This window comes from Cololabis saira, chromosome 2, assembly GCF_033807715.1.
Source record: "Cololabis saira isolate AMF1-May2022 chromosome 2, fColSai1.1, whole genome shotgun sequence".
Lineage (NCBI taxonomy): Eukaryota > Metazoa > Chordata > Actinopteri > Beloniformes > Belonidae > Cololabis > Cololabis saira.
The window spans coordinates 4,560,628-4,574,428 of NC_084588.1; the positions used below are offsets into that span (position 1 = coordinate 4,560,628).

Below are 13,801 nucleotides of genomic sequence, written 5' to 3' on the forward strand. Positions count from 1 at the left end.
TATACAGGACTGTTTCAGAAAATTAGAATATTGTGATGAAGTTCTTTATTTTCTGTAATGCAATTAAAAAAACAAAAATGTCATACATTCTGGATTCATTACAAATCAACTGAAATATTGCAAGCCTTTTATTATTTTAATATTGCTGATTATGGTTTACAGTTTAAGATTAAGAATCCCAGAATATTCTAATTTTTTTAGATAGGATATTTGAGTTTTCTTAAGCTGTAAACCATGATCAGCAATATTAAAATAAAAGGCTTGCAATATTTCAGTTGATTTGTAATGAATCCAGAATGTATGGCATTTTTGTTTTTTTAATTGCATTACAGAAAATCACAATATTCTAATTTTCTGAGACAGTCCTGTATAAGTTAACAAACAAAAAAATCACTGGTCACAAGGAACATACGGCTCACTAAGGCGATTATATGTGGACGTGGACCAAGACTCTGGTGCAGGACAAGGACGAAGACACTCTACACAAGACAAGGGGAACACAGACTATTTAAACACATGGAGGGAAATAGGAGACAGGTGGAAACACTTAGGACAATCAGACTGACACATGAGGAAGGGCAAGGGACCTGAAACAAGAGGAGAATTACCTTTCAAAATAAAACAGGAAATGACAGGACAAAACAAACCCAAGACAAGACAACCTCACCACGGTGTGACACAAGGCAGCATGCAGCTCCTGAAGCTCTGGCCTGCAAACATGCACAGAAGAGAAAAGGGGGGCAGAGCAGCACAACAAACTACAAGAACAATGGAGAACAATGATGGTTATGAGATACTTATAATTAATATGAGAAAGGAAAGACAGGAGGGGTGATGGGCACCTGAGAATAGTTATTTAATTATTACCAAAATAGTTCTCAGGGGGTTTTTTCTGTTAGTTTGTAAAGTTAAAATGCTAAATCTCACTAATACAGATTTGCATTTGCAAATTTCAACATTTATAAAATTGTGAATGTTTTTGTTGGAGTTTTACTCCCTTTCCATCCATCCATGGATGATGTAAGAGAAGTAGGACTTCCTGCATTCCTCAGTTGTAAGTAATAAGAGTGAAGTTTCTCTTTATAGATGTCATAATGAACCTGGATGTTTGTTTTTCTCCGTCTGCACTCAGCTTTCCGACTCTCTCTTTTCCCATTTTTCACCAGTGATGAGTTTCACCATGCAGACTTCTTCCTTCCAGGTTTTTTGCCCCCCTAAACGTGCCCCAAAAGTCACCAAATTTTGCACCAAGCCAGGCCTGGCGAAAAATTTGATATTTAATGGTTTGCATTAATGGGTGTGGCAAAATGGCTCAACAGCGCCCCCTTGAAAACTTTGTGCCTCAAGCCCCACAATACGGTTTTACGTACTGTACATGCACGAAAATCGGTACACACCCGTATCATGTCGCAACTTAAAGAAAAGTCTCTTGGCGCCATGGCCGAAACCTAACAGGAAGTCGGCCATTTTGAATTAATCATGTAATTTTGGCGCAATTTATGCCATTTCTTTGGCCATTAATGCGGCCCGAACCGTAACGTGCACCCAGGTGTGTTATACATCAAAATATGCGTCTCCATCCTGCGACGATGCGCATTACTTTTCTCAGTCAAAAACATTACCGTGGCGACGATAGACGCCAAAAAGCGCGCCCCCCCCTTCATCTGGCTGGTCCATATTTGATAGTTCCTACTTTCTGCTATAACTTTTGAATGGTTTGACGTAAAGACTTGTAGGTGGTGTCATCGGACTCAGTTTTGAGTCCTTGAACAAAATTGGTGCAAATTAGCCCCGCCCCTTCATCTGATTGGTCGATATCTGATAGTTCCTACTTTCTGCCATAACTTTTAAATGGTTTGATATAGAGAGTCGTGGCTGGTTTCATCCACTAAATGCCCAGGCCTGAAGAATCTACATCAAGTCATACAAGCTTCCACTGCAGCCTGAACATGCACAAGGGTGCGAGGGCCCGTTCATCGCTGCTTGCAGCTTTTTTTTTTTTTTGCATATGCAAGAATTCCACGCATGGATTCACGTTGAAATCCACACATTCTTTGTACATGAGGCCCCAGGGTGCTCAGTGGTAAGATCATTCATTAAAAATGTTTCCCCAGCTAAAGACCGAACATTTAATAAAGCCAATTTACGTGTTTTAGAGATATTATTATTTACCCCTCGTGTTTGGGAGCAGTCTGCGGCACACAAGATTAGTTTAGTAAGGGATAATGCCCTTTGAGGTGGACATTAAAATAAATATATGGACGACGGGGGGGCGTGAACCGTCCAACGCAAAGTCCATATATTTATATTAATGTCCACCTCGAAGGGCATTATCCCGCTTATACCACGGTCACTTACCAAAAAACATAAATATTAAATCAGTTATTCATGCTGTGTTTTCAGTGTAAATCATTACTTTTATAGAAAGCCACAGCTGAGCGGCTGAGCGACTATTTAATCTCTCGTCTGCAGCCGATGGAACCTGGTAAGTTACAAAGTTTTTTAACAAGCCATAACTCAGTTTCCTTGGTAACACCTGAGGGTCTGACTAATACCTGGAACAATCACTACCGTCCCATAAGCTCCTTAATGGACACAGTGTTGATTCTCCAGTAACTAGGACGGACCTGAGATACGACTTAGTAACGGGAGATATTCTAGTCCGCTCAGCTATTTTCTTTTCTCTCCTCTTCTGTCATCAAAATTGTTAAATTCACCAAATAAATTAAAAGAAATGACAAAATCACTCATGTCGCTGTCCTGCGGTAGCCGGCCCTTCTTCTCTGAATCTCCGTTGCCGTGGTTACCACCTGGCAGTTGATCCAGCGCAATGATATTAAAGATATCAGGCAATTTGACCAAACTTGTTTTCTAGGTGGAGGTTATCACTTTTAACCTACACCTGCCAGCCAATCAGAATCCAGTATTCACACAGACCGTGGTATAATGATAATTAGTGGATAATTAATTAACAGTTCTTGGGGGGAGTGGTATTCTAGTGGCTACAGAGGTGGGCTTAGGTCTGGAGGACCCAAGTTCAAGCCCCAGAACGACAACCAAGATGAACCATCTTGGGCCCCTGAGCAAGACCCTTAACCCTAATTGCTCCCCATGTTTTTGTTCTCTCAGATGTAAGTCGCTTTGGATAAAAGGATCTCCCGCAAAGCAAGAAACCGCCCCTTCGCTCAGGTTGTAATTGGCATCGTGTTGTGTTCAGGTTCCCGTAAAGGAGTTACGAGCCCACAGTGACGCCATCACCGCTGCACGGCTGTGCTGCGACAACAGCTGCATCCTCACCTGTTCGGCAGACTGCACCGCTGCACTCTGGGTAACCATTTCTGCTGCTCTGTGTGGATCTGTGTATGAATGTCTTCATTTATACATGACGGTAAAATCCTGCTCTTGTTGTGCAGGATGTTCAGAGCAGACAGCGTCTCCGCTCATTTGATGGCGTTCACACTAAAGCCATCACTGAGTGCTCCCTGATCCCAAACACCAACAGGTGGGTTCTTTTTTTTCTTCTTCAGATCTGAACAAAAAAGGAATCTAGTCTAGTTACCTCGGATTTAGCGCAAATCAGTCATTTTTATGTAAACTAACATTTGTCTTAAAAATGAGTGTTAGCATGTAGAATTGTAGGAGAGAGAGAGGTCCTAATACTGAGCCTTGTGGAACTCCTCAGTTACTGCAATCCATGATTTAAACCTTTGAAAATCATGTATTGTACATTGTTTCCTCTCCCATTTCAAAGTATCTAATGTAGCTAAGGAAAACCCCCAGATACAGTACATTCCTCCTCTCCCCATTTCATCAAGGATGCATTCAGTACAGATTGCGTAGGGACAGCAGAGTAGTAGAGATGGACACGTCAGAAGATTGAAAGAGAACTTGGAAGAGTTGAGGAATCAGGAAAATGAAACAATTAAGAGTAGAAAAGGGGACTGTCATAGACCAGGAGCTAGCAAAGATTAGTGATGCAGAAGGGAGAAAGACATTGACGAGGATGAAGACTGGAAAGATAGTTGGCTCTGATGAGAAACCTACCTATATGTTTTTAAGCACTTTTCAAATATATCCGTGAATGTTATAGGTCGTCAAAGTGCTTGGTGATGTTTTGTTGCTGTTGTCTTGTTGCAGTACTGTACATTCCTGAAAACCCAAGCTGATGGTCTTTGTGTTTGTGCAGGATGGTGACGGTGTCCTGGGACAAGAAGATGGTGTCCTGGGACCTGGAGACTGGACAAGTTGTGGTAACTGGATCAGATCTGACACCACAAAACTGAACTACAAGACACAAAGTTTACACAGAGACAGAAAACAAAAGCAACCCCCCCAAAAAAATAGTTGGGATTCTGACAATCCAAACCTATAATATTCAATGTTTTTCTCATAAACTTAATTTCAATTTACTTTGGGTATGCCGTTTTGGGCGACTTTTACAAGAGTAGGATCAGGTTAAAGTGATGAAGACACCAAACTTTATGATTTGACCGTTTAACGATAGCTACCCAAAAATCCAACATTAGCTGATACAAAATGCAAATGTGCAAATGGGAACTGTAAATCCACGTTTCGGTGCTTGGAATCCAGTTGTTTCTGAGAATTGCAGCAATCCATTTGTCTTTCTTAAGCTTATTTTTCAGCAGTCTGTAAAACGATAACTCAGATTTCTTGCTAAATCTATGAGTACAGTCGATCGCACAACAGCTCTTTCCCATTTTAGATGTTTTCCAGTTGCTCAAACTGAAGGTTTACGCTGCCACTCAGTCTTTCTGACACTCAGTCTTTCTGACACTCAGTCTTTCTGACACTCAGTGGGCGTAACCAGCTGTGAAGTCGCATCTGTGACGTCATGCGCAATCCCTCTATAAGTCATTTACGCAGAAATTGCCCCCCCTGCTCATCCTCTTGTTCCACCTGGAACCTGGATCTATCAAAGGTAAAGTGCAGATCCCTATTCAGGCTGGTTTTGTCTCCTCGTTGTCCAGTGGGAGGTGGGGATGGACGACTGTCTGACGTCCTGCAGCTGCTCGTCCAATGGTCGGCTGCTCGTCTGCGCTGCAGATTCTCATAATGGCGTGTATTTTTGTGACACAGTTGGCGGCCGGACGCTGCACTGCATTACCGGTATGACGGCACCCACCCCACTAACCTACAATATTTCTGTGAGCCCCTCATGAGGTTGGTTTTCTCCACCAGGACACCACCGCTCCCCCATCACACAATGTCGTTTTGACCCAGCGAGCCTGCGGGTGGCAACGGTATCAGAAGACCGGGGTATCAAACTATGGGACCTGAGAGCTCAGAAAACCACCATATCTGTACACAGGTGAGACTCAGATCCTGAGTTTCTGTCCCCAGAGGACTCTTATGGCTAGGGTTAGGGTTAGGGTTAGCCTAGGGAGGTGTTCCAGGCATGTCCCTCCGCCCTAGGGAGGTGTTCCAGGCATGTCCCTCCGCCCTAGGGAGGTGTTCCAGGCATGTCCCTCCTCCCTAGGGAGGTGTTCCAGGCATGTCCCTCCTCCCTAGGGAGGTGTTCCAGGCATGTCCCACCGGGAGGAGACCCCGGGGAAGACCCAGGACACTATGTCTCTCCAACGTGTCCTTGGAATGCCTCAGACCCGCCCCAGAAGAGCTGGAGGAAGTGTCTAGAGTGAGAGAAGTCTGCGCATCTCTGCTTATAATGTTGGCCTTGCGACCCATGAATGAAAATGGATGGATGGATGTTTTGAAGCCTATTTTTCTTTGTATGTGGTGCAGCCATGCTACTCTGGAAGGCAACAGGAACACTACCATAGGTCAATCAAAGTTAGCTGGTAGATAGATCTGGTACGCAGAGCTGCCAACAGACTATACAGTTTAACATGTTCTTGGCGGTGAATCAAAAATTACTGTCGTGTTTAGCTGACGCTGGGTTTGTAAAAACTTCTGGTTGCTCCAATTTGGAAGGAACCGCGGAACTGCAATTAATCTTCCACACGAGACACAAGCCGGAGTTAGATGGTTGGCACTTGCATTTCATTTATAGTCCTTCATCTTCCTTTCTTCTTCTTTTCTGTCTCAATCTCAGTAACCATGGCAACGTAGTCTCTGACTGCTGCTTCACCAGTAACGGCCACTTCCTGTGCACAGCATCATGGGATAAAACACTGAAGCTGTGGGACCTGCAGGCTGGTGGCTTCCGGTCTCAGGGAGGGATGACACTGCAGCAAGGTCACAAAGGGAGCGTGAGCTGCTGCAGCTTCTCTGAGGACGGTGAGACATCACGTAGAACAATAACAAAAACACAGACTAAACCAGTAGCCAGGCGGACACAGCAGCATTCAAGTAATGAAATAACACTGAATTCACAAAGCAGTGTGGAGTTTACAAGTTAATTAGTTAACCTGAATTCACACAGCTGTGTCAAGTTAAAGAGTTAACGCTGCATTCACACAGCAGCATCGACTTGGCCATTACTTTCTTTGACTCGGTGGTTGCTGCTGTTGACTTGGTTATTTTTGCTGTTGACTTGGTTATTTCTGTTTTTGACTTTCCCATTGTTCTCCCCGACTTTGTGGTTGCTGTTTTTGACTTGGCCGTTGCTCTCCCAGACTTGGTGGTTGCTACCGTTGACTTGGTTATTTCTGTTTTTGACTTGGCCATTGCTTTTCCTAACTTGGTGGTTGCTGCTGTTGACTTGGTTATTTCTGTTTTTGACTCGGCTATTGTTCTCCCTGACTTGGTGGTTGCTGCTGTTGACTTGATTATTTCTGTTTTTGACTAGGCCATTTCACTCCCTGACTTGGTGGTCACTGCTGTTGAATTGGTTATCTCTGTCATTGACTTGGCAAGTGCTCTCCTTGACCTGGTGGTTGCTGTCGTTGACTTGGTTATTTCTGTTTTTGACTTGGCCGTTGTTCTCCCTGACTTGGCCGTTGCTCTCCCTGACTCGGTGGTTACTGCTGTTGACTTGGTTATTTCTGTTGTTGACTTGGCGGTTTTTCTCCCTGACTTGGGCGTTGCTCTCCCTGACTCTGTGGTTACTGCTGTTGACTTGGTTATTTCTGTCGTTGACTTGTCTGTTGCTCTCCCTGACTTGTCCGTTGCTCTCCCTGACTTGGGCGTTGCTCTCCCTGACTTGGCGGTTGCTGCTGTTGACTTGGTTATTTCTGTTTTTAACTTGGCCGTTGCTCTCCCGGACTTGGTGGTTGTTGTCGTTGACTTGGTTATTTCTGTTGTTTACCTGGCTGTTGCTCTCGTTGACTTGGCGGTTGTTTTCCCTGACTTAGCCGTTGTTTCCCCTGACTTAGCCGTTGTTCTCCCTGACTTGTCCGTTGCTCTCCCTGACTTGGGCGTTGCTCTCCCTGACTTGGGCGTTGCTCTCCCTGACTTGGGCGTTGTTCTCCCTGACTTGGGCGTTGTTCTCCCTGACTTAGGCGTTGCTCTCCCAGACTTGGTGGTTACTGCTGTTGACTTGGTTATTTCTGTTTTTAACTTGGCCGTTGCTCTCCCGGACTTGGTGGTTGTTGTCGTTGACTTGGTTATTTCTTTTGTTTACCTGGCTGTTGCTCTCGTTGACTTGGCGGTTGTTTTCCCTGACTTGGTGGTTTCTGCTATTGACTTGGTTATTTCTGTTGTTGAGTTGGACATTGCTCTCCCTGACTTGGCCGTCGCTCTCCCTGACTTGGCCATTGTTTTCCCTGACTTGGCCGTTATTTTCCCTGACTTGGCTGTTGTTTCCCCTGACTTGGCTGTTGTTTCCCCTGACTTGGGGGTTACTGCTGTTGACTTGGTTATTTCTGTTTTTTACTTTCCCATTGTTCTCCCTGACTTTCTAGTTTTGACTTGACCATGGTTTTTTTTTTTTTTTTTTTTTTTTTTTTTTTTTCGTTTATTTCGGCATGTTTATATAGACACATTTCATCTCCAGAACATTATACACTGCATACTCAGCACATGACGAAAAGGGTACGGGAGAAGCTGACGCTTATCAAAGTCCCGCCCCGTTCTATGTAAGATTCATGATCACATCAACAACAGAATTCAGTAAGATACATAGTTTACCACATAGCAATTTGTCTAATTTCATCCTTCACAGTCCAGATAGCATGTATGTTTGTACACGTGTCCAGTCCACTCATCCTGATCACCGTTCCTGTGATTTACTACTGTGTCCACTGTTCAGTTATTTTAATGTCCAAGCCTCTTTTTGCATGCAATCCACTTTGCAATGGAGGTGCGTGTGTCAATGCAGATTTTGATTAGTCGCCGTCCTCTGGCTCTCTAGCCGCCTTTGCCCCCTCCGCTCGTACTGACTTCATCTCCTCCCGAGCTTTGGACACCTCCGACCATACACTGGTCAGTCTCTCCTGGATGCCAGCGAGGCCAGAGAGCAGCTTTGCCTGATCAGCTCTCACTTTTCTCAACTTTTGTAGCATCCAGACCCCGCCAAGCCCTAGGATCACTAGGCCCACCGTCATGCCCGTGAATATATAGACGTCTTCCACGTCTTCTCTATCCAACACCCCAAGACACACTACTTTCCACTTATTCCAGCTGTCCATGGTGTATCCCGCCAAGAATGTCCCATCTGGACAGGCCGGTTCCCTTGTCCCAGCACGCCGTGTAGAAAAAATCTTGTCAATAGCATTTACTGACCAGTTCAGAATCTCCATTCTTGATTTTATGTTCTGCTTGGTCGTGATATCTGCTGTGCTGTGATAGAGCTCAATGTCACACACACACATTTTATAGTGACTTTGTTTAGTCTCCATGTTTTGTTTCCATGCTAGGTGCTCCCGTGCTGAATTTCCCACATTGCCATTGTTTTGTACACATAGCCAGACATTGCCTTCGTGTACCTAGGTTTGATAATCCTTCAATAACAGTTTCTTTAACCCATGTTTGAAAACAGTTACATTTCTTGCTAACTTTAATTCATTGTTTAGGCTATTCCACATTTTCACACCAGCTACTGACAAACTATGGCTTCCCATCGTTGTCCTTATCTTTTTCTGTTGAAACTGCAGCAAGCTGCGCATGCTGTGAGGACCTTGACTAAGAGTGAACAATTTCTGAACATTTACTGGCAATGCCGCCTGTGTTGCTTTGTAAATTGTTTGTAGCATCTGAAAATGAAGTATCTCTCTCAGTTTTAGATATTTCGCCTTTATGAACAGTTCGTTCGTATGTGCCCTGGCTGGGACAGAATGAATGATGCGAAGCGCTTTTTTTTGCAATTTAAATATTGGTTCTGTAATGCCCTTGTAAGTGAAACCCCAATTTTCTACACAGTACCTCATATGTGGGACTATTAGTGCCGAATATATGGTCTTAAGCGAGTTTAAATTGAGAGATTTCTGCAATTTCCACAGAATAGACACACTCCTTGCCATCTTATTTTGAATTATTTTTACATGTGGTCGCCATGTCAAGAGGTCATCCACTAATATACCCAGAACCTTATGTTCCCTCACTCTTTCTATATTGTATCCATTAACTTGCAAGTTTATGCTTTTCTTTACATTATTTCTCCCAAATAACATGAATTTGGTCTTTGCCAGATTTAGTGATAATTTATTTATATTAAACCATGTATTTAGTTTTGTCATTTCTCTGTTAATCGCTTTTTCCAGTATATTCAAGTCGTTTCCTGAGCAGAAAATATTTGTATCATCAGCAAATAAAATAAGTTTTAATACATCAGATGTTTTGATTATGTCATTGATATATAGAGTAAATAGCTTAGGGCCTAAGACTGACCCCTGTGGGACCCCACAGACGACATCCAGGCATGTAGACGTATTTGTTCCCATCTGGACATATTGGACTCTACCAGATAGATAGCTTTTGATCCATCTTAAAGCTGTATCTCTGATACCGTAATCATATAATTTTTCAATCAAAATATCGTGATTTATAGTGTCAAAAGCTTTTTTGAGGTCAATAAAGATGCCTACTATATATAATTTGTGGTCAAGCGCATCTTTAATCAGTTCTAAGGACTCTGTGAGGGCAAGTGCTGTCGAATGTTGCTTTCTGAACCCGTATTGGCTATCACACAGGATGTTGTGTTCAGTCATGAACTTTTCCAATCTGCTATTATAGAGTTTTTCTAAAATCTTTGAACACTGCGGCAATAAGGAGACCGGGCGATAGTTTGTAGTCATATTTATATCACCACTTTTATTCTCTTTAACTTGGTGGTAGCTGCTGTCGACTTGGTTATTTCTGTTGTTGACCTTGCTGTTGCTCTAGTTGACTTGGCGGTTGTTTTCCCTGACTTGGTGGTTGTTTCCCCTGACTTGGCCGTTGTTTCCTCTGACTTGGCCGTTGTTTTCCCTGACTTGGTGGTTGTTTCCCCTGACTTGGCCATTGTTTCCTCTGATTTGGCCGTTGTTTCCTCTGACTTGGCCGTTGTTTCCTCTGACTTGGCCGTTGTTTCCCCTGACTTGGCCGTTGTTTCCTCTGACTTGGTGGTTGTTTCCCCTGACTTGGCCGTTGTTTCCCCTGACTTGGCCGTTGTTTCCTCTGACTTGGCCGTTGTTTCCCCTGACTTGGCCGTTGTTTCCTCTGACTTGGCCGTTGTTTTCCCTGACTTGGTGGTTGCTGCTGTTCACTTGGTTCTTTCTGTTTTGGGTTGGGCCATCTCTGGTATCTTCTGTGGGGACAGGCAGGGCCGCCCCTGCCTACACGCAGATCACGCACAGTGCGTAGGGCCCCGCGATCCGATAGGGGCCCCGTTTTGCGCAAAGGATGCGCTGCATGCGCATATGCACAGCCGTGGTGCGCGCTACTAGATCAGCTGTCAGCGCGAGGCAGGAGAAGAGGGAGAAGAAGAGACCTTTTTTTTTTTTTGTAATCTGACACCGCACGCGCCGTCACTGCAATGATTGACAGCAATCGATCTGACCAATCACTGGTCAGATGCGCTGCAGGCACTTGTCAAGCAGCTGCAGGTGAAGACGTGATGGCTTCGAAAAGAACCTACGAGTCAGGCGCGAGCAAGAGGGAAAAAAAAGCAAAACACGAGGAAACTCGTGCTTCTCTCGAAGGTGGGTATTTGTTGAAGTTAGTGCTCCAGCACTAGTAAAAATGTAAAACTGTGTGGCATAAGCAAGCACTAATCCTCCATGCTCAGCACTGCTGCTGCTGCAGGTAGGAGGAGAGATGCTGCTAGCCTCCAGTAGATGTGGACTGTGGTCTGGAGATGAAAGTAATTTTCCAGCGGCCCTTACCATTTATTAAATGTCTTGTTAACACCTTTGTCTGCATATGCATTCACCTCTGTCAGTTTGGTACTGAATTAGTATGTTTTATTATATATTATATTATTATATATTTATTAGGATTGTAGTTGTAGCCTATATAATAATAATACTGCTAATAATAATGATGATAATAATGACAATAATAGTAATAATAGATAGCAATAGCAATAGTTTTTTTTAATTAATATTAGTATGAGTATAGAAGTAGTAGTACTGCCAGTATTAGTGGTTGTAGTTTGCATTATAACCGATTTATAGTAGATACTACTAATATAGTATACATATATTAGTATTATATTTGTAACAGTTTTAAATCAGTGATTATTATTTGTTGTTGTAGTATTTGCATTAATTGCGTTTTAATCTTTTTCAGACTAGTATTTACTTGAATTTCATTCTGTAGTTTACCATTAAGAACAGAAAATATCTTCATGATCTGCTTGTATGATGGATTTCTTAATTCTCTATCATAAGCATCAATTCAGAATTGGCGCAGCAGCTGTCATATGACGACCTCATTGATGACTTTGCATCCAGAAAATGCCGACGTGTGCATCTGTAAAAGGCACACATGCTTGTTTTGCACTCTATCAGTGCCTGAAAGACTCAATGGTCTGACTGTTAGTTTTTTGTAGACACAAGTTGAAGTTACTGTTAATATTTAATTGTTCTTTGTGACTCAGATTTATTTATTTTATTCAGTGTTAAGTTATTTTTCCTGCCTGTTCATTTACTTTGAAGTTACTTTTACTCACTCTTTGTGAGTCCGCTTTATTTATTTTATTTATTTATTTAATTCAGTGTGAATTTAGGTTTATAATTTTGTTCTTTGTTCTTACTAATAAAGGTTGTCAAGTTCAATGGCATTTCATTATACTGTCGTTTTGTACCTGGGGGGGGGGGGGGGGTGGGGGGGGGGGGGGGGGGCCCGAAGAAATTTTTCCGCTTAGGGCCCCATTTTGGTCAGGGACAGCCCTGGGGACAGGAGCTCATTGTGCAGATGTTCCTGGGTTCTGAAGGTGTGCCTTTTCTCCCCTGACGCTCCTTCATGCGTTGGCTTGATTCTCTGCAGCATCTTTGCTGGTGTCCGGCTCCTACGACAGGACCGTCTCTGTCTGGGACTCATCCACACTCACCCAGACCGCCGTCCTGAAGGTAATCAGATGCAGCAGCGGCATGTTGCTATTTGTGGAGTGACAAGTCTTCATTTCCTGTTTGTTTGGTTTCAGGGTAACACCGACTGGGTGACAGATGTGTTAGTAAGTTCTGACCAGAAGATGGTGGCCTCGTCCTCCCAGGTTTGATAGACTGATTAAAGCTGGATCCATAAAAGAGCAAGCTCAGAGCCACCAGGAGCTCCAGGTCTGATGATGTACCTGAAGTCATGTTTGTGGATCTGACTGTAATTCCTGCTGTCTGCAGGATGGGACCATTCGTTTCTGGAACATAGAGAACTCTGACCAGTTCCAGAAGGTCCAGCAGAGGAAGAGGACTAAAGAAATAGACATCCACATCATGAAGGTATGAGTTCTGAGTAGAGATGACGGCATAAAGTTGACTTACAATCAAAAGCTAGTAGAAGCTTTCTTTCAATCCATTTTTTAAAAATGTAGAAACATAATGAAAATAATCTGATCCTAATAATAGAATGAGACGAGCAACTTGAGGAACTTGATGAGGAACTTCTCTCACCATGACGGTATTTATATAACAGAAATGAAACCAAAGAAAACAATGATAATTTATGCAAACCTAAATAGCCCCTTACTGCTGCCATAGGATTTAGGAGTGAAACCCATCCAGAAGTGAAGTCTGTGCTTGTTGACCTGACAACCGTCTCTGCCGTCTATTTCCAGTGTGAGGAGTGTGGGAGTTTGTTCCTGGTGTCCCTGTGTGACCTCGGATCAGCTGATCTGCTGCGTCAGCTCCAGACTCCAGACTCCCTCCAAGTACCGACCGCCGCTGCCTGCTGTCACCTCATCAGGACCTCCCACATGGACCAGGGGCTGAAAATAAAACTAAAATGCTTGTGAAAATCATTGTTTTTCAAATCTCCGGACATTTTATTTATATTTCTTAACAGATATCTGATACTACGGAAGAGTATCAGGGCTAGGCAGGAGAAAAATAAAAATAATATTTTAGAGGCGCGCGTCGCCGCGTAACCTAAGTCGTAGGCTCTGCGTCGATTTAACACGGAACCATAAATCGCAGGTGGCTCTTCTCATCCCCGAAAACATCGGAGCAAATTTCTTAACAGGCGTTATTTGGATAAACTGAGCCCAGGTTGGGGATCTTAACGGTTACTTTTACGCCTGAAAAAATTATTAAATTAAAACTTAATAAAGTGGCATATTAACAGCGCTACAGCGGAAATTAAAGCGGAAATTAAAACAGCTTTTAGCTCTGGGCTTCCTGATATGGTGTGACGTATGTGCAAACGTAACTACGCAGTCGCTTACGTACCCGAACGTAAACCACGCAGTGACGTAGCAAGTGGTGTCCCAATCCCTAGGGAAGATTACAAGGACCCTACGCCTGTGGCTTCA

The 13,801-nt window shown here is 43.4% G+C and overlaps 1 protein-coding gene across 1 annotated transcript in view; it reads left to right on the plus strand.

Annotated features, from left to right (window-relative positions):
* Nucleotides 1-13,801, plus strand: part of LOC133457315 (WD repeat-containing protein 88-like) — a 16,869-nt gene that overhangs the window by 2,934 nt on the left and 134 nt on the right. Inside the window, 11 exon segments of the mRNA XM_061736452.1 lie at nt 3,218-3,328; nt 3,414-3,502; nt 4,187-4,250; nt 4,989-5,127; nt 5,200-5,329; nt 6,071-6,255; nt 12,325-12,407; nt 12,482-12,550; nt 12,675-12,773; nt 13,109-13,140; nt 13,142-13,801. The exon segment at nt 13,142-13,801 is cut by the window's right edge and continues 134 nt beyond it. Of these exon segments, the coding sequence (XP_061592436.1) occupies nt 3,218-3,328; nt 3,414-3,502; nt 4,187-4,250; nt 4,989-5,127; nt 5,200-5,329; nt 6,071-6,255; nt 12,325-12,407; nt 12,482-12,550; nt 12,675-12,773; nt 13,109-13,140; nt 13,142-13,262 (1,122 nt within the window). The 3' untranslated portion in view covers nt 13,263-13,801.